This window comes from Montipora foliosa, chromosome 6 (genome assembly GCF_036669935.1).
Source record: "Montipora foliosa isolate CH-2021 chromosome 6, ASM3666993v2, whole genome shotgun sequence".
In the NCBI taxonomy this organism is placed as follows: domain Eukaryota; kingdom Metazoa; phylum Cnidaria; class Anthozoa; order Scleractinia; family Acroporidae; genus Montipora; species Montipora foliosa.
Genome location: NC_090874.1, coordinates 12,952,062 through 12,969,561, shown reverse-complemented (window position 1 = coordinate 12,969,561; position 17,500 = coordinate 12,952,062). Strand labels below are relative to the sequence as shown.

The following is a 17,500-nucleotide window of genomic DNA, read 5'->3' as shown; positions in this document are numbered from 1 at the left end:
TGTTGTGAGCAAGTATGCTATTCATAACTCAGGGGTTGCTTTCACGTTGAAAAAGCAAGGTGAGAGCATGGCAGACGTGAGAACGACCAATGGTGCTTCAATTTTAGACAATATCCGTGCAATTTATGGAGCTGCAGTTGCTAGAGAATTGATGGAAGTGAGCTGTGACAACCAAAGATATGCGTTCAAAATGCACGGTTACATTTCTAATGCGAATTATTCTGTCAAAAAGCTTCAGTTTCTGTTGTTTATAAATCACCGTCTTGTTGACTCCTCAGCTTTGCGGAAAGCAATAGAAGCACTCTATGAAGCTTACATACCAAAGAACAGCCACCCATTTGCATATGTCTCTCTTGAAATATCACCAAATAACGTTGATGTCAATGTTCACCCAACAAAACATGAGGTCCACTTTTTGCATGAAGATTCCATTATTGAAGCTGTTCAGAAAGCCTTTGAAGAAAAGCTACTGGGAGCAAATTCATCACGTACATATTACACCCAGACTCTTCTTCCTGGGGTCCCTGTGATGGACACTTCGTCAGGTTAGTTGTACAGTAGTTAGGGAAGGCAATTTAAACGTTGTTGTCATGGACATTACAAACAGCAACCTAAATCTGGTATTTGTTGGGATCTTTTCTGATAAAAATAACAAATTTGAATGGAGAAAGAAAAGATCAGCTCAAGTTTGTTTATTTTAATGTCTAGCCTGGCTTGTTACCTTCAGCTTGCCTAATTATAGGCCGGCTTTTATCAGGTCAACAATAGCAGCATTTTCCCAAACTTGTGCAAAAAAAAAAATCCATGGCATAGGCTTTTTCAGCAAAGAATACACTGAAACACTATGTATGGCATAGAAATCTTCTTAAAAGGACTCCTTGAAAACTCAATTCCTGGTTCTTGAAAACTCTGTGAATACTCCTAGAATATTATAGGCAAAATAAAGCACAAACCCTGATTTAAATTTCAAAGGGCGATTGTTGATTTTTGTATGGCAGGCAATCAAGGCCAGTGTACAAAATGTTGATATATGTTTTGTTTATTATGCACTTAGTGACATCAGATGAGGGGGACAAATCAAGTTCAGGCAAAGTTTATGCACATCAAATGGTGCGAACAGATAGCAGAGAGCAGACTCTGCATGCATTTCTGCCTCCCAAGGATTTCACACATACAACAAAAAGGTACTGTTGTAATTTAAGTGTTGGTAACGGCGCGACCAAATTAGGATGAGTGTCGACACTGCTTGCTGTAGCTAGACTTGGTTGGTCTTTGGGGGTTACCAGCTCACACAGAGTCCAATAGACTTGAACACACTCAAGACTTGATTACATTCTGCTTTAATAGTTAAATCAAAGTGCTTATAGTGCCACTACGACGAAAATTTTTGGTTTTCTTTTCGAATTTTTTCAACGTCAATCAAGTCAATACCGTAGTTATTCGGTTATAAGGGGCACTCGGTTATAAGACACACCCCAAACTTTGCAATTTAATCAAGCTAAGTTCTCAAACTGAAAATTACGCGAAAATACTCGGTTATAAGACGCACCCGAAAATTGAGAGTTATCAAAAGGATGTGATGAATTTGAGAACAATTATCCTTACACGAAGACGGTATGTTTTATCTCCACACTGTTTTTTCAGAGAAGACACTTTTCATGCCAGCGACAAACACGATTCTCGGAATTCGAAACAAGGTTCAACCGATTGTGTTGTTTTCATGGGTATCACGTCACTGAGCACGTGCTATTAAGCATGTATGCAAATTTCCGTTTGTTTACTTTTCTCTTGACGTCGTTTAGTGTTCTAAAGGTCTCTAAAAGCGCTATTCTTTTTTTAAATTGACAACTAGTGTCCTTTTCTTGTGTTGTTTAAACTGCAAGTTCTTCTCAAATTGTGATCTTAAGATTTTGTTGCGCGAAAAGACTTGGCTATAAGACGCACCCCAATTTTAGCACTAACTCGCCACCCAAAGACAGATTTTTCTTGAAAAAACCGTGCGCCTTATAACCGAATAACTACGGTATGTTCAAAATAATACAATGCATTTAAATTTGGAACAATAGAAGCGCGATAAGTCGGGAAATAGCCAGCCAAAAACCGCAAAAAATCTGTCCTCCATTACTCGGACGGCATTGGAGAAGCCTGCGGTCTTCACGCAAGACTTGGCTCGTGACGTCATACACGCATCGCTTCGTGGGCGTTTGACAAAGCGAACAAGTCGATCAAGGAGTAATGTATATAATATCAGCAAAAAGCAACTCGCACATGACACATATGACGTGAGACCTCAGGCGATCCAGCTAGACCCAACCCTTTTCCTTGCTCATGGTCATGTGCCGTTCGAGTAATGACGGACAGCAAAAACCGAAAAACTATGTTACAATAATCATACTTTCCGTGGGGATTTTGAGATAAAAATTGGCATGATACCTATTTAGTACGTCTATTTTCAAAATCTAAAGAAAAAAGGACATGCAAAATTTTCATCGTAGTGGCACTTTATATACATAATGGTAGCTAGCTAAACGTGATTAAATATGTGAGAGAGTATAAGATGTTTCCGTCCTAGTAAACATCCTAATTCGTACGTGAGCATAACGCCTTACTTACCGTATTTACCCGTGTATAAGTCGATCCCATGTGTAAGTCGACCCCCCATTTTTGATGGCAAAAAACGCAATTTCTTAATTTCTTTGTTAAATGTTCATGGGACACTAATCTTGTATTCTTCGATTTCTGGAAATGTGGATACACCAAAAAATCAGGGCCTCAAGCGCTTAATAGTGTTGTTGTTAAGCAGCTGTTGTATATGCGGGCATTTTGTCCTTGAGTTTCGAAAAAGTTCTCAGAAAATCAAACTTGTAAACCTCAAACTCACCTGTTTCGTTGTTCAAGGATAAAGGGCTTTAGAGGATAAGCACAATGCAACATCACAGAAGCAGGAGTCAATCTTTGAAAATAACTTGCGAACGATGCGAAAATGTGCAAGGTTTAATTGGTCCTTGACTTAATTTCTCAAATGACAAACAACAAAACTCATAAACCAAACAATACGAAGTTTGCAAAAGCATTTAAATCTGCCAGGTTTGTATAAAGAATAAAAAACATTCATTACCAACCAGCATTTTCACGCAACACGAGTGACGACGCTTTCACGCAAACACGAGGTATTGTGCCAGGTTACTAAGCCGTTGAACGATCGTGTTTTATTCGAAGAAACAGAAATGACTTTTAGAGCTTTCTGCCTTTGGAAAACGAAAATTTCCAGTGTCTATTTCATATTTGTGCTTGTGAGTATCTTCAACATTTAGAGTTGGACAAATCCTTTTTCATTTCAACTGGAATTTCTTACATTCGTTTTGAAGTCTTTTGTCATTCATTTTGAAGTCTTTTACGTCGGCTTTTGTCCACTGCCGTCGTTATGCCCAAGACAACGTTAACATTATTACCGGTATGTTAATTTTGAATAAATTACTTAGCTCAAAATCTTTGACCCGTGTATAAGTCGAGGGCGATTTTTGGAGCTTCTTTTGAGGCCATAAAAGGTCGACTTATACACGGGTAAATACGGTACATATCGATGCATACATAAATCCTGAGTGATTAGGCGTTTAGAATCCCACATGAAATCCAAGTAGAAGAAAGGACTAGTTCCCACAATATAATACGTTGGCTGTGTATGCAACACGTAAACAATATATTTGCACGTTTAATTGAGCAACAATACAAATGTTCTTCCGATTTGCATCAGATGAATAACTGATCTACTTATAGTTCGACAGGTCACGTTACAGTGCAGCTAAGTGTCACGCTCTCCTTAACTTTACTACAGTACCATGTAACAAACTTACATGTATTGAAGCCAATGCTTAGACTGTAGTGTGGATTTAGTTACTAAATTTCTTGTACACAATTACATTGTACATGCCATCGTGTGTATTATCTGAAAAATAATGATTACTGGTATGTAAGAAATGTTTCAATCTCATCCTATTGAGAGAATACTGACTGGTGCAATATAATTTTCCTTTTTAGTCAAAATTGTCTTAAAAGGTGATACAAAGATATTTTTCATGACGTTATGTGTGTCTCCCAAAATTTTATTCTTTTAGCATAACTCAGGGACCTGCAGATAAAGAAAATCAAGAATCTAGTAGTGTGACCATTGAGGAACCAAGCACATCTGGGAGTTCCACCAGCTCCACCACTGACAGAGCCAGAAGTGCTGAATCCCATCCAAGTAATACCACTGATCATGTTGACGAAAATGTGTCTGACAAACCTTTAGGTAAAATTCTCTGGCGAACCTGTTCAATGATTTTTGCAATCGTAGTAAAGGGTTGGTAAATGTTAACCCCTGTGAATAAATGACTAGATTAATTAAATTAATGTAGTCATTCAATCAGGAATACTACATGCATACCATGTAGGTCAAACAGGACAGTTTTGTCTTCAATGGTGATGAGGGGATATTCTGAAAAATTTGGAGTGCTCTTAACTATGCACATACTGTAGTTAACCCTGTGACCCTTTGATTGCTAGTTCTGGCATCGGTTGTTCAAAAGGTGGATATCACTATCCACCAGATAAATCACTATCTGTTGGATAGCGCAATTGGTTTTGCTATTACTTATCCACTGGATAGTGTGATTTATCCAGCGGATACCGCTATCGATCCATAGTTTGAACAACTGGGGGCTGATAAATCGCTATCCAGTGGATAGTGCTATGCATTTTATGGCATACTGTTATATATATAATAAAGTTTTAGTTTATTGATCAGTTGCTTGTATGAGCAATTTGTTGTTGCTTTCCAGATTCTAAAAAGCCTAGACTTGAAGAAAAAGCTGATACAATGGTCAAAAATGCAAGCAAATCTGGTATTTGTAGAGAAATTCGTTTGACCAGTGTTTTAAACCTTCGAAAAGCTATTGATGACAATGAACACAAAGGAATGAAAGAGCTCTTTGAGGACCACAAGTTTGTTGGTTGTGTGAACAAGTCCTTAGCTCTTGTCCAGCACAGTACAAAACTGTTCCTTGCAAATGTCACAACTCTTAGCAAAGAACTGTTCTACCAGATCATCATGTTTAGGTTTGGTAACTTTGACTTTCTGAGGCTTTCTGAACCAGCTCCAATTTATGAGCTTGCCTTGCTAGCTTTAGACTGTGAAGAGAGTGGATGGACAGAGGCTGATGGAACTAAAGATCAACTTGCAACATACATTGTCAATTTGCTGAAAGAAAAAGCAACCATGCTACTGGATTATTTCTCTCTGGAAATAGATGAAGAAGGTTGCATTTTGACCTTGCCGCTGCTGTTGGATGGTTTCACACCAAATCTGAATGGCTTGCCCATGTTTGTGCTTCGACTGGCTACAGAGGTAAGCCTCCCGCAGCCTCTAATTAACCTTGATGATGGTGTTTATAATAATACTACATGTACCCGGAGGTAGTGTAAGAGGTGTTTTCAGCTCTAGAAGTCAATGGGTAGTCCTTCTCGTTGGGCTACTAAGTGCTGTAATTTTATTCAAATAGTTTCTTCTCATACAAAACTGGGCTTTATTAACCCAACTAAGACTTGTCAACTAAACTAAGGCTTTTAAAAGAAAGTGAAACCCGAGAACAATTCTCAACTGAATGGAACTTCGTAATTACAGACTCGAGAAACTATGATGTCATACCAAAGAAACACTTGATTGGTGGAGAGGGCAGGTCGGGCTATGAAGATGGAAATAAAGACTCAAACTTGGATGATCAATGCGAGAAGATCATTTTCCACTCATTGGTTTCCTCAGCCACGTCAAAAACTTGCTTGCTACATGTATACACCACCCCACAAGTCGAGCTTCAATATTTAGCTTTCATTGAGTTCCCAACATTTGACTTGATTTGCGTTAATTGTTAATTTCAGTTTACAGTGTCCCCAGTTAGTGCTCCAGCGTTAGAACAAGTAGACACTTAAATAAAGTTCCTTTCCTTTCCTTTCTTTTCACTTCACGTAAAGGGAAACTGTCACGAGAAGCGCATGCGCTAGCGTCTTGTGAAAACTTGAAAAGTGTTGGGTTAACTTTTTTCAAGTTGAATCGACAAATTCAAAATGGTCTCCACTGGGGAGGGTCATGGTGGACAAAGGAGAAACTCTGGCTAATATACGTGACTCACGCGTGAATCCATGATGGCGGCTAGAATTTTCCGTGGGCTCGAGAGCAAACAAACTCGAGCATGCGCAGCTCATGATAGTGCCCCTTTAATGAGAATCCCATGAAGGCTTGGCTGAACAAACATCACAGTGACTTTTAACACTTTGCGAGCTTTGCAAGTTGTACTCATAAAAGCCTTATAGGATGCAAACAGATGACACCATAGAAAGAAACTCTTGGTTCTGTTATCCTAAGACTGGTAGACTACTCTTAGTCGAATGCCAGAGGAAGCTCTTTGGGAAGGAAAGTTTCATTCTTTTCTGGTTAAAAGCTTTCACAAAAGCCAGGCTTGCTAATTTAAAATTTCCTGTTACAATATGAATCCTTGAAGATGAGAGATGTTGATAAAATCGTTTTGTTGCCATGTCATGAAACGATACTGATACAGTACGTGTACATTCAAGTGTCTACATGTGTGACCTTTTCTAGGTAGACTGGGACAGTGAAGAGGGATGCTTCCGTACCTTTGGAAAGGAGTGCAGTAGGTTTTATGCATTTAAGGCAGATCCTTATGAGGAAGATGATGATGATGCACAGAACACTGATGCAGCAAAACCATCCAACCATTCTTGGCAGTGGACAGTAGAGCATGTGTTATTCCCTGCTTTTCGCACAGGGATCGTGCCCCCAAATCGCTTCTCTGAAGATGGCACTCTGCTTCAGATAGCAAACCTACCAGACTTGTACAAAGTGTTTGAAAGGTGTTAAGTTTTGTGTAGCCATCTCTTTAACACGGATTTGGTTTCTCCAACGCTTCCCGGGAGAGAAACCACGTCGAGCAACCATTAGTTTCTTTGAATGAGCCGCCGTCTATCGCCAAGGCCGAATAAATTAAATTTGAACCGGGAAAACGAGTTAGGAAACTTGTTTTGGCGCTTTCGCGTGCGTTCAGATACGCAACTGCTGTGTTTGGGCGAGCCTTGGCCCGGTTGTTGGAAAGCCGGTTAACTTAATCCAGGACTAGCGTAAACTTTGGTTTCATTTTTTCAACTTCTTGGTGAAAATTTATATTTTGCTTATTTTTGTTTTTCAAGATTGACTTCCTCTAATGTTAAGTCTTGCCGGATATCAGCGTCGAACAGCATTTGGGAGTAAAGAAATAAACTCCTCGGTTAATTTTTAATCTGGTATTAGCGTTAATCGGCATTTGAACAACTGGGCCCTGATGTGTGTTGATTCCATATTTTTCCCGCTAAATAAGACGAAGTAATGTCAAATGCATCACGTGGGGTGTGACGAACTTCGCACTTGCATGATGGGAAAATCAAATGTTTTCTCCCTCGGAAAGGGTAGGAGAAACGAACTGTTCGGAGGGTAATCTTACGGAGAAAACATACTTAGCAACATAAACGTCGGTGGTTTTGTGAAGACAAAACAGTTCGCTTCCGGTTGCCATCCGCTTCTCAAAAAGCTCCTTCTTTTTTTCAATGGTGACTCGGAAATACTCGTGAAAAATCCGAGTGCTACGATCCTCCGATTACTAGTTCGGATGCTGTACCACTGAGCTATAGGAAATGATCGGAAAAATCCGAGTGCTCCTTTGTAGGAGTCAAACCTACGATCCTCCGATAACTAGTTCGGATGCTCTACCACTGCGCTTAGGGGATGATCGGAAAAATCCGAGCGTTCCTTTGCAGGGGTCTAACCTACGATCCTCTGATTACTAGTTCGGATGCTCTACCACTGCGCTATAGGAAATGATTGGAAAAATCCGAGTGTTCCTTTGCAGGCGTCGAACCTACGATCCTCGGATTACTAGTTCGGATGCTCTACCACTGCGCTTTAGGGGATGGTCGGAAAAATCCATGCGCTCCTTTGCAGTAGTCCAACCTACGATCTCCTGAATGCTAGTGCAGATGCTGTACCACTGAGCTATAGGAAATGATAGGAAAAATCCGAGTGTTCCTTTGCAAGAGTCGAACCTACGATTCTTAGATTACTAATGCAGATGCTCTACCACTGCGCTATAGGGGATGATCGGAAAAATCCGATCGAACCTTCGATCCCCCGATTACTAGTGCAGATGCTCTACCACTGAGCTATAGCAGACTCGTATTTCAGTCGGTGAAGAAAAATGACATCAGTATTAAATGTGAAAAGCCGTTTAATAAATTTATGTTGCACATCAGTTGCCCAAATAAGATGCAAATTGTGTACAAAAATGTTCAAGTAAATTATCTTTAGTTAATAAAATGATACAAATTTGCCGTTTCATGTCTAGTTGATAAATAAATTAAAGAGCTTTAAAAGTAGATATAATTTACCAGAGTATTGTCTACTACACATTGAAAATACCAATACTCTATTAAAGCGGAATCTTTTACCCTTTATAGCAATGAAAAACTGTACGAACTACTTTGTAATTTTCTGAGAAAGGTTTGCTTAAAGATCAAGACAGGCAAAATTGCCTTGGAAGTACTTAATACAACATCACCCCATCTACGGTCGTGATCTCGTGTTTTTTCTTTTTAAAATGATGAAAACAATGACACTTTCTCATCCAAATGATCAGTGGACAAAGAAGCAGAACACCAGCAGCACCCAATAAGATCCAAAATGAGTATCCCAGTCGTGCCTTGTCAGTAGAGGAGAATCCACGTTTTTGATCCAAAGGACGAAGAACATTTTTCTTGAGTTGGATCTCAAACAGCGCAGCAAACAAACAAGTAGATACGAGAACAAAAATACCTGAAAAAAAAAAAAAAATTATATGAACAGGGAAACTAGGCTCAGTCTCCAGCCCTGGGTGTCTGGTGTGGAGGATCACGGGCGCACCGAGACACCCACCGCTGGAGACTGAGCCTAAAGGGGAACGTGATAATAAAATTCTTGAAAAGGGTGTGTGGGGCAAGAGATGATACTCATCAAGGGTAGGGACTCAACTAGCTGGCTCAAGGTGGAGAGTTCCTGAATAAAATCTTGTAAATAAGACGGGACTATTTAAATAACATTCTCGGCTTTCAAAACATTACTTTTAACAAAAAAAAAACACACACACACACAAACACTTTGCATATCCAAGGCCACTAATTAAGTAAACAAAATTGCTGCTGTGTCTTTTGCCGTCTTTCTTGAACAATAACAATTTATTTAAACTGAATCTATAATTTACCAGTAAGAATTACTTTCTGTGACTATTATCGCGTGATTACGCTGCCTGGTGATTCATAATGGTAATAGGACAGAGTGGAGTCCAATTTAGTCTGTAATCATAAGAGTGATTAACAAAATCGGACGACCGCACAGCGGGAGTCCGATTTGTTTAATCACAAGTATGATTACAGACCAAATTGGACGATAAGAAGTCCTGTTACCAATTAATCACAACGCTTAAAAATTCCGAGGAAACAAAATTAACGCATTTCTTTTTCACTGTCTAATGTTACAAATTGTCCATTTTGGAAATCCCCAGTTTGGTAGGGTAAAGGGTTATTGTGATAAATATTGTGATTGTTGGATTAAGCTGAGTGCACTTGATATGATTGGCTGATTTACCGTCCGATTTCAACTCTACACAATATTTAGTGAAAAATAAAGTAGTTAATGCACCAATCAAATTTGAGAATATTGAAATGCTTGCCAAGGGTCGTTTTAGAACCGATGTTTTTAAATTCTCATTTTTAATCGTATTGTGGATTTATGGAACGCCCTGCCTGTAGCTATTAGGATAACTGATTACCATTGTTTAGTAAGAAAGTGAATAAGTTTTATATTAGTAAATTTAACTTAAGGATAATTTTTATAGTGTTCTGATCACTTATTGTTGTGCGATTTGTCTTTGTTGGTGTTCTATGTATTTTGTATCTTATCTCAGGCGCTTTATTTAAAATAAGGCATCTATAATTTTGTATAAACTGGCCTAATTACTCAGATATCTCCTTTTTATACTTGTAAATATATTTTGTTCTCTGTTATTGTTTTTGATATGATCATCTGTGTAATTGAATTTGAGTAAATAAATAAATAAGAGTTCCTTTACTTTCCCTTTTACATGATACCGTGACAAAATTGCGTTCCAGTACAACTGACTCATTCCGGGTCTCAATCCGAATGAAAATTCTTGTTTTGGAATGACATATCATGGTATCATGTAAACTGAAAAGCAATTTCGTTCAGAGATGAAACTGCGAACCGCGTTTTCAAGATGGCAGACAACTCGAGGAAAATGTTTGCAAGACTGAAAAGGATAAGAAGGGCAAGAAAGACTCAAATACCCCCCACCTCAAATCTGTTCTGCCGGGCCTTATCCACGCAGGATATTTTACTCTTAGCATTAATTATATGCATATCAGAAAGGCCATACTTTGCGCTTAGAAAAAAAAAACGCGATCGTGCTTTCTGTTTAGACAAAAGAGAGAAAACCCAATGCTCAATTTTTCACAAAAGTGTATCGCTATCAATGGACGCAGTAACATTTCGCGGGAAGCTTGCACCACCGTTGTTTTGACCTGAGGCGGTAAAAGTAGGCGCATGAAGTTGGCAGGGTCATGTGAAAATTCATTATGAACTTCGTTCTGGAACGAAACTCATTTCGGAATGAAACTCATTCTGGTATTCATGAAAACAGCCCCTAAGCGACAATTAATGAAATTGACATCGAAGCTAATATGGCTTAAGGAGGCAAGGAAACGGGATGCTTGCACAAAGGTTACAAATAACATGACATTTGTCCTGTCTGTAAGCCTGGTCAAAGACTTTTTGATCGAACGCAAGTTCACCGCAAAAAGGTCAACCGCAAATCTATCGCAACTACCTCAAACGCACATGTCTTTTAAGTGATATCTCGTGATATGACGTAATATTTAACTAAACGGGAACGAAAGCGTGCGCGGAGGTTATGCGCCAATCAAATCGAAACTTCAACATCCCCACCCCGGGCCAACCCCGGGCATTTGACAATCTTCTGTTCCCGGGGAGTGGGGAATTTGACCTTTGCCTGCGTGGGGTGGGGAAAATTGAACCGGAAGTGTCAGGTGTCACATGATTTTTTTTTTCGGGCGCCGAAGTCGCTAACAGCCATAAAACACGTGTTTGGACGAGATGGAAGAGTTTAAAGGAAGACATATAGCATTTGTGAGCGATTGGCTTACAAAAAAGGTCTTTATTAACGACGACAGGAGCTGACAACGATTGTTCTTTAGTAGGGTATGACAGACAAATCCGACGATTGGGTAGGGCATTTGAACACCATTTGGCCCGAGGAGGTGGGAATTTGAACGATCAGTCTTCAAAAGTTCAAATTCCCGGGCTTTGCCTGGAAAAGGGGGGGGGGGGGGGGGATGTCGAAGCTTCGAGTTCATCGGCGCATTACACTCTCCTTTGTGATGGGTTGGGTCAAAGAACACTATCTACACGTCAACTACAAAACAGTCTGGAGAATGGATTACTCACAAGCAACCCCACAGCAGATGTACATCCCTGCCGAACCACAGATGGTCAGGTCTGACTTGGTGAATTCATTGTAACACGACAGTCCGATGAGGACACAGATTACAACCAAACTCAAAACACAGAAGCCCATTGATGCCCAAATGACGTCATCATTGGCCACACCTTCAAATTCATCTTTGACTGGAACAGAATAAAGATTAACTGGCACAGTTCTTTCTATGCAGAGATTGCTGGGGTAGCCTTCCATAGTACTTTGGGCCAGTTGAATCGAGATAGGGTGATTCTGTTGGGCAGGTTCTTATCTATATAGGATTGCATTGTAATCATTCCTAAAAATACCCTTTTAGCAGTCCTTGCTACTACTGTCATCATGAAAGGCACAATAATTCCACTTATTTACCAGGACACCCATGAAGGAGGGCTGCCCTACTTCTCTGTGGACACTATGTGTGATTATGGTGCGTTCAAAACTGTCAATACAGATTTAAAATGAAAAAAATCTATCTAAATGAAGTTGAATATTTTGGAAAAAGAATTTATGATGTACTCCCAACGTTCACAATTTGATACCTTTCCCTTGGCTTTAAACTGAAAGGTAAATTCTGCTGAAGCCAATTTAAATAATTTTGTTATTGTAAATTCTGAAATTAGCAGGTGGTTTATGCAAGCGTCTTCTTTGTTGTGGGAAAAACCTTGAATAAATTTAACTTCAGAACATACGCAGGATTCAAAAAAGAGGGTATTAAATAAATCTGCCTGCTAACTACATTAGCTTAACATTTTATTAAAATATTATAAAAAATTCAAGTTAAAATCAAAATATTGGGGAAAAATATTAAAAGAATCCACTTACTACTGCGTTGCTCCAACAATATATTTTTAGATTCATAATGAAAAAGTATCTGAATATTTCATTTACAAGGTACCGTTAGTCTTCGTAGACTGGGGAAAACCATCTAAACTTACCGCTAATCCTTTTTATAGCGAAGGAAAAAAAAGCTTTGTTTCAGATTTCAGCATTAAATGTCATATAAAACTTTAATGTTTGTATTTACCTGCGAAGTCTCGTTGTCTGGCTCCGAGTCCAAAATCCTCTTTGCTCTCGCCATTAAACATTCCGAAATGTTTCGATCCAGCTATCTGTGTTGAATTTCCAACCTTTCGCTCAAGATCAGCGATGACCCAGTACTCCGAAAGTAGGGCAGCAACAATCATAACAAACGCCATAAAAGCGAAGACTGCGGCCGCTACAGCCGTTCCTCGACGTTTGAAAATACTCGTCATAGTTTAAGAAAAGGAAGCGAAAAGTCTTCAGTCTGTCGATAAACTTTAGCCAAATTAGTTTGCTTTTGAACGAGAAACCTACACTGTTGGGTATTCGAGGTGACACACGCGGTTACGCGCTACACCCACGTGTAATGCTTTCCAAATGCAAATTACCCGAGGGAAGTCCCGACGTCCGAAATTTCGGGGGCGTTTACTCTTTCCCATACACGCCAATTTTTTACGCTTAATTCTTGCTCATAAACCAATATATGTAAATCTTCGCAAAAAAACAGACCATTAGTCATGTTTGAGTCCCTGACACCAACTCGCAAAGCTCCGTTTTACACGAGCAAGTTTTCTTTCGCAAAAAAAAAATTGATCGTGTGAATAGGGTAAAATTGACCATTTTTTCTTGACAAGGAAAAGCCAACATCCCCATTTGTTCGCGTAAACGGACGGCAAGGAATACTAATGAGATTAGTTCCCAGTAAAAAATGTACAAAATGGCGGCTAAAACGAAAGCAAGTTGGAGTGATCGAGCTTCGACGAGCTAGGGACTGGAACAATTTTTTATTAAGACTTAACTATTAGAGGGTAATGTGAAGTGCTAGTTTTCTACCCATATAAACCATGCGAGCGTAAGCCCTACTGATGGAAATGGGCCCACAAAAGGATAGATGGCAATCCATTATACAGTTTTGCCGCTCGAAAATTGCAAGTGTCAAGTTGATCTTGACAAGTGTCATTGAAATCCAAAAAGATAATTGGAGGTAACCACGCATTTTTCCAAGATAACTCATGAATAATATTTGTAAAAAGCTTTAAAATACAAAGCAATGTATGGCGTTCTTTCTCAAATTGAAGCTTAATTATGTCTCAAAAATGCATGGTTACCCCCAATTTTCTTTTCGGATACCAAGACTACTTACTACGATCTACTTTATCCGGATAGTTTTAAACCGCGCAAAAATATTCCTGTATTAGTAAGCATCAAAGATAGGAAACTCGAGTATCTCGAGATGCGCAGAACGTATGCGCAATGACAATAGTAGGCACCTTCCTTAACTCTGGTTCGGAGATGGGTTTTTTTAGTTTAAAAACATTTTCCTTATTTGGATGTCACATAGCTCGTGCATTTTCCCGCGCGTGCAGCTTCGATCTTATCTTTGTCCATATTTGGCATAAAATTGGTGTCCTAAAATTCCCCAGCTTCGTTCCAAGGAAAAGAGTTTCCAGTTACACGCTTCAAGGTCACGTGCTCCGTTAGTATCAACTGCGAAGATACAGGTAAATTGACCACTGGTCGACGTTTCGAGTGATGCCCGGTAATGCTCGGAAATCGTCGGAGCCATTCGACAATTAAAGCTGTCGGAAAGTCCTTGGGAACTTTTACCAAAATCTTTAAGACGTTAGCAGGTGTAGATGTAAGTCACATCCTTGCTGACTAAAAGCTGTCCTGTCCTGACGTTGAGGAAGGGCCAGGCAAGTGCGAAACAATAGTCAACTTGGAAAGATAGCAACTCTAGCACAGCCGCAAAACAGATTTCGTTTCTTGTCCAATTAAGTTATAATTTCATCCAACTACTGCAAATCCTAATTTACAAACACTTCGGGTAACCACATGGAACCAATTTCACAAAAAGGAAACAGTCCCCGGAGGGGAAGCTATTTTGCGCACTATATTTTAATCTAGCATTGTACAAGTTATGGTTCACCAACTAAAACTAATAGTATCATGCATCGACTAAAACCCCTTCGGCTGGGTAATTTTCAAGGACCCCACCGACAAAATAGGCCTTGGATGTTAATAGCCCATTTCCGAGTTGCTGCATGCCTCGTTTTCAAAGCGAGTCCTGGTGCACAACCATTCAAATGGAAATGAGTTGCGTATTCTTATCCAAATCAAACTCATTTCCCTTACAATAGTTGAGCACCAAGTTTCAATTCAAAACCGAGACAAACAGCAACTCGGAAATGGCCCATTGCTTTTTCTAATGAAGAAGTTGTCACCATCCAATGTCACATGGCACCAGGACGTGGCCTCTGATGCACCGCGCAAACCTCGAAGTTTAACAGGCAGTTGAAACAAAAAATAAGTGATCCGTTTTGGTCAGGAGTCAAGGCGCAGCAACAACAACATCTCTGGGAAATGATTCACAAACCAATCGATCCAAATATATATGTATATACAACACAGACAACACGAAAGCTTCACAATCCAAACACCATAGTGCTGAGCCCAATGAACTTCGAGGTTGCTAATACACATTGTTCGTCGCCTCTGACACTCGCAGTCACCAGGACTAAGACCAAAGTTCACTGACATGTTTTGCAGTTAAGGTAGGTAATCGTTTGATGACATCAGTGATGCGACTGGAATCTGAAACAATGTTTCCAGAAAATCATCTTTTGTCCCACTTGCTGCCCGTAACCAGCCGCTGTCATCTTGTTGAGCTACCAAGAAGATACCTGTTTTAAAATAAAGAGAGGTTTTCGAATACTGAAATGCTATGAGAGCAAAGGGCAAGCATCTGCGTCTGTATATAAAAATTAATTGAATCTCAGGTGAACCAGGCTTACCATTCATTTCTGCATTTTACTGCTTCTTTCCGGACTAATCTCTTTTTATCATCGACAGACTGGGCTAATGTTTTACAAACTTTTGTCTTGTAAGGATAAACCTGGGGTAAAAAAGACACCACAGAGAATTTAGAAAGATGGCTGGTTACGGGTTCCTGGCAAGAATAACACTCATAATAACATTTATCATTAGTATAATTACAAAAGTGATTATTGAAAACCTTTTCGCTGATTGTTTGCACTTGAAGTGATTATTACGCAATAATCACTAAGCGGTTTTTCAACACAGCTGCAAGCCGTTTCGTCGAGGTGACAGACGAAGAAATTAACTGTTCTAAGGAAAACGCGTATTTTTTAAAAATCATCACTTATGTAATACTAAAACAATTATTCACCTCAAGCTCGGTGAATAACAAGCAAGCATGGAACAAAAAAAAAGGAAATGTAAGAGGAGATTACCGCATGGTGAGGGCAGGTTGTCATGGCTCCGAGACACTTAAGAGCTTCCATTCGAATTTTCTGTAACAAGGACGTTAATCAATGAATCAGTCAGTCAGTCAGTCAGTCAATACAACATAAACAACATTAAGAGTTTGGATCATTTGCGATAACTTGATAAAACACATTTGCCATTAGCAGTTCGAACCTTAGCTGTTTGTTTCAGCTCTCGCTTGTGTGTAGCCAATAGTGCCACCGTCTGATTCACCCTCTTTCATCACAGACGAAAATCAGGCGAGGAAAGCATTTTTTTTTACTCATTAGCAAAGTGTTATGTTTAGAATCTACCGAATGCGAGAAGGCAAAAGGAAAAATAAATTCACTTGAGACTTGAACTACTTGCCATTGACTGCTGAAACTGTGACAGTCCCAAGAGCATGGGGACGAGTGAAGTCACGTGGCGTGTAATGATCTCTGGTGCATCAAATATTAAGGAGTACATGGTTCGCAATGTGGACAACTTCAGGCTCTGTTCATCACACGACAAGGACTGAACCAATAAAGGCATCAACTGAGAATGATCCAAAAAAGATAATAACAGTTAACACTCATCAAAAAACAGAAAGTTCAAGGAGGCAATTGTAACCGCAATACTTACACTGGGCACCTCGGAGAGCAGAACCTGTTTGGGAATCCACTGGAGCAGATGCGATAGCGCACACAGATAATGATGCTTTAATTCTGGCGATAAATGGACGAATAAATAAATTAACTAATAAGCAAATGAATAAAGACAGGGTCTGGCCTGAAAGACGTGAACTTTGCATACCCATCCCTGCCAAACAAATCACGAGCATGCTTGTAGACAAAATTCTACAAAAGAGAAACTAAATCAATTTTCCTCGGTTTGTGGTTCGTTTGCTGAACGGAATCGAGAAATAGCCATAAAAAATTGGTAAGAGCTGGGTCAGTAACGAAGAAACTTCTTTGCGGTATAAACATTTGAATGTTGAAGTGCAAAAGAAGTGAAGACAAAATATCTTTTTTTTTTTCCGAACCGAGACGATCCAATTCGCGTGCCATAAACGCAAATCAAAATGAGGGGAAATCAAACGGGCCAATAAGAACGCAAAAAGAATTCACAGAGCCTGCGCTGAGCGCGGGAAAACACGTACGCACACAGCCACCTCTGATTGGCTGAGAATTCGGCGCGAGATTTTCGGCCAACCACAAAACGTAATGAGATTTAAAAAGAAAACCAAGCAATCACAAAACGAAAGCCTTGGACATCCAATTCGAAATCACGTGTAGTCAGAGTACTGGAACGCTTTGTCATCTGAAATAAGACAATGGAGTTCCCTTACTAGTTTTAAAATAAATATTAAGACATTATTTGGACAAGCATATTTTACAACACGTGGTTATTGCATTTAATTTTCAACGTAAGTATTGTAAAGCGCCATGAGGCAGTTACTGAATATGGCGCTACAGTCGTCTTTGCCGGTCGTTGTCGTCCTCATAATCATCAGCATTGTTAACTGTATTTCTCTCAATAACCTACCGGACTCTGCAGCGTTAAAACCTTGAATCAACTTAGGTGCAGTTTCCATAAAAAGACGC

The 17,500-nt window shown here is 39.5% G+C and overlaps 3 protein-coding genes across 4 annotated transcripts in view; 1 reads left to right on the top strand and 2 right to left on the bottom strand.

Moving 5' to 3' along the window:
* Positions 1-8,417, top strand: part of LOC138006730 (DNA mismatch repair protein Mlh1-like) — a 9,011-nt gene extending 594 nt beyond the window's left edge. The window contains exons 1-5 of one of the 2 annotated variants that reach the window (XM_068853233.1): positions 1-545; positions 1,055-1,184; positions 4,116-4,291; positions 4,821-5,386; positions 6,635-8,417. The exon at positions 1-545 is cut by the window's left edge and continues 594 nt beyond it. In XM_068853233.1, coding sequence (XP_068709334.1) covers positions 1-545; positions 1,055-1,184; positions 4,116-4,291; positions 4,821-5,386; positions 6,635-6,913 — 1,696 coding nt within the window. In that variant the 3' untranslated portion in view covers positions 6,914-8,417. The remainder of the gene's footprint in view (positions 546-1,054; positions 1,185-4,115; positions 4,292-4,820; positions 5,387-6,634) is intronic. The other variant, XM_068853234.1, reaches the window with a different exon arrangement.
* Positions 8,294-13,026, bottom strand: LOC138006734 (clarin-3-like). Its single transcript, XM_068853238.1, has 3 exons — positions 12,652-13,026; positions 11,597-11,776; positions 8,294-8,893 (listed from the first exon to the last, which is right to left on the bottom strand). The coding sequence occupies exons 1-3, from the start codon at positions 12,878-12,880 to the stop codon at positions 8,625-8,627; spliced, it is 678 nt and encodes a 225-aa protein (XP_068709339.1). The 5' UTR covers positions 12,881-13,026; the 3' UTR covers positions 8,294-8,624.
* Positions 13,027-13,416: 390 nt separating this feature from the next.
* Positions 13,417-17,500, bottom strand: part of LOC138006729 (MMS19 nucleotide excision repair protein homolog) — a 39,037-nt gene continuing 34,953 nt past the window's right edge. The window contains exons 32-37 of the mRNA XM_068853232.1: positions 17,442-17,500; positions 16,539-16,621; positions 16,284-16,451; positions 15,902-15,961; positions 15,443-15,543; positions 13,417-15,331 (exon numbers count right to left, since the gene is read on the bottom strand). The exon at positions 17,442-17,500 is cut by the window's right edge and continues 14 nt beyond it. Of these exons, the coding sequence (XP_068709333.1) occupies positions 15,304-15,331; positions 15,443-15,543; positions 15,902-15,961; positions 16,284-16,451; positions 16,539-16,621; positions 17,442-17,500 (499 nt within the window). The 3' untranslated portion in view covers positions 13,417-15,303. The remainder of the gene's footprint in view (positions 15,332-15,442; positions 15,544-15,901; positions 15,962-16,283; positions 16,452-16,538; positions 16,622-17,441) is intronic.

Bases quoted from the DNA above. Each gene is read 5' to 3' on its own strand.
- LOC138006734 (XM_068853238.1), bottom strand. From the start codon at position 12,880: ATGACGAGTATTTTCAAACGTCGAGGAACGGCTGTAGCGGCCGCAGTC. The intron at 11,777-12,651 runs GTAAATACAAAC...ATTCTGTTCCAG, and splicing joins CAGACAACGAGACTTCGCAG to TCAAAGATGAATTTGAAGGT. The intron at 8,894-11,596 runs GTGAGTAATCCA...TTTTTTTTTCAG, and splicing joins CATCTGCTGTGGGGTTGCTT to GTATTTTTGTTCTCGTATCT.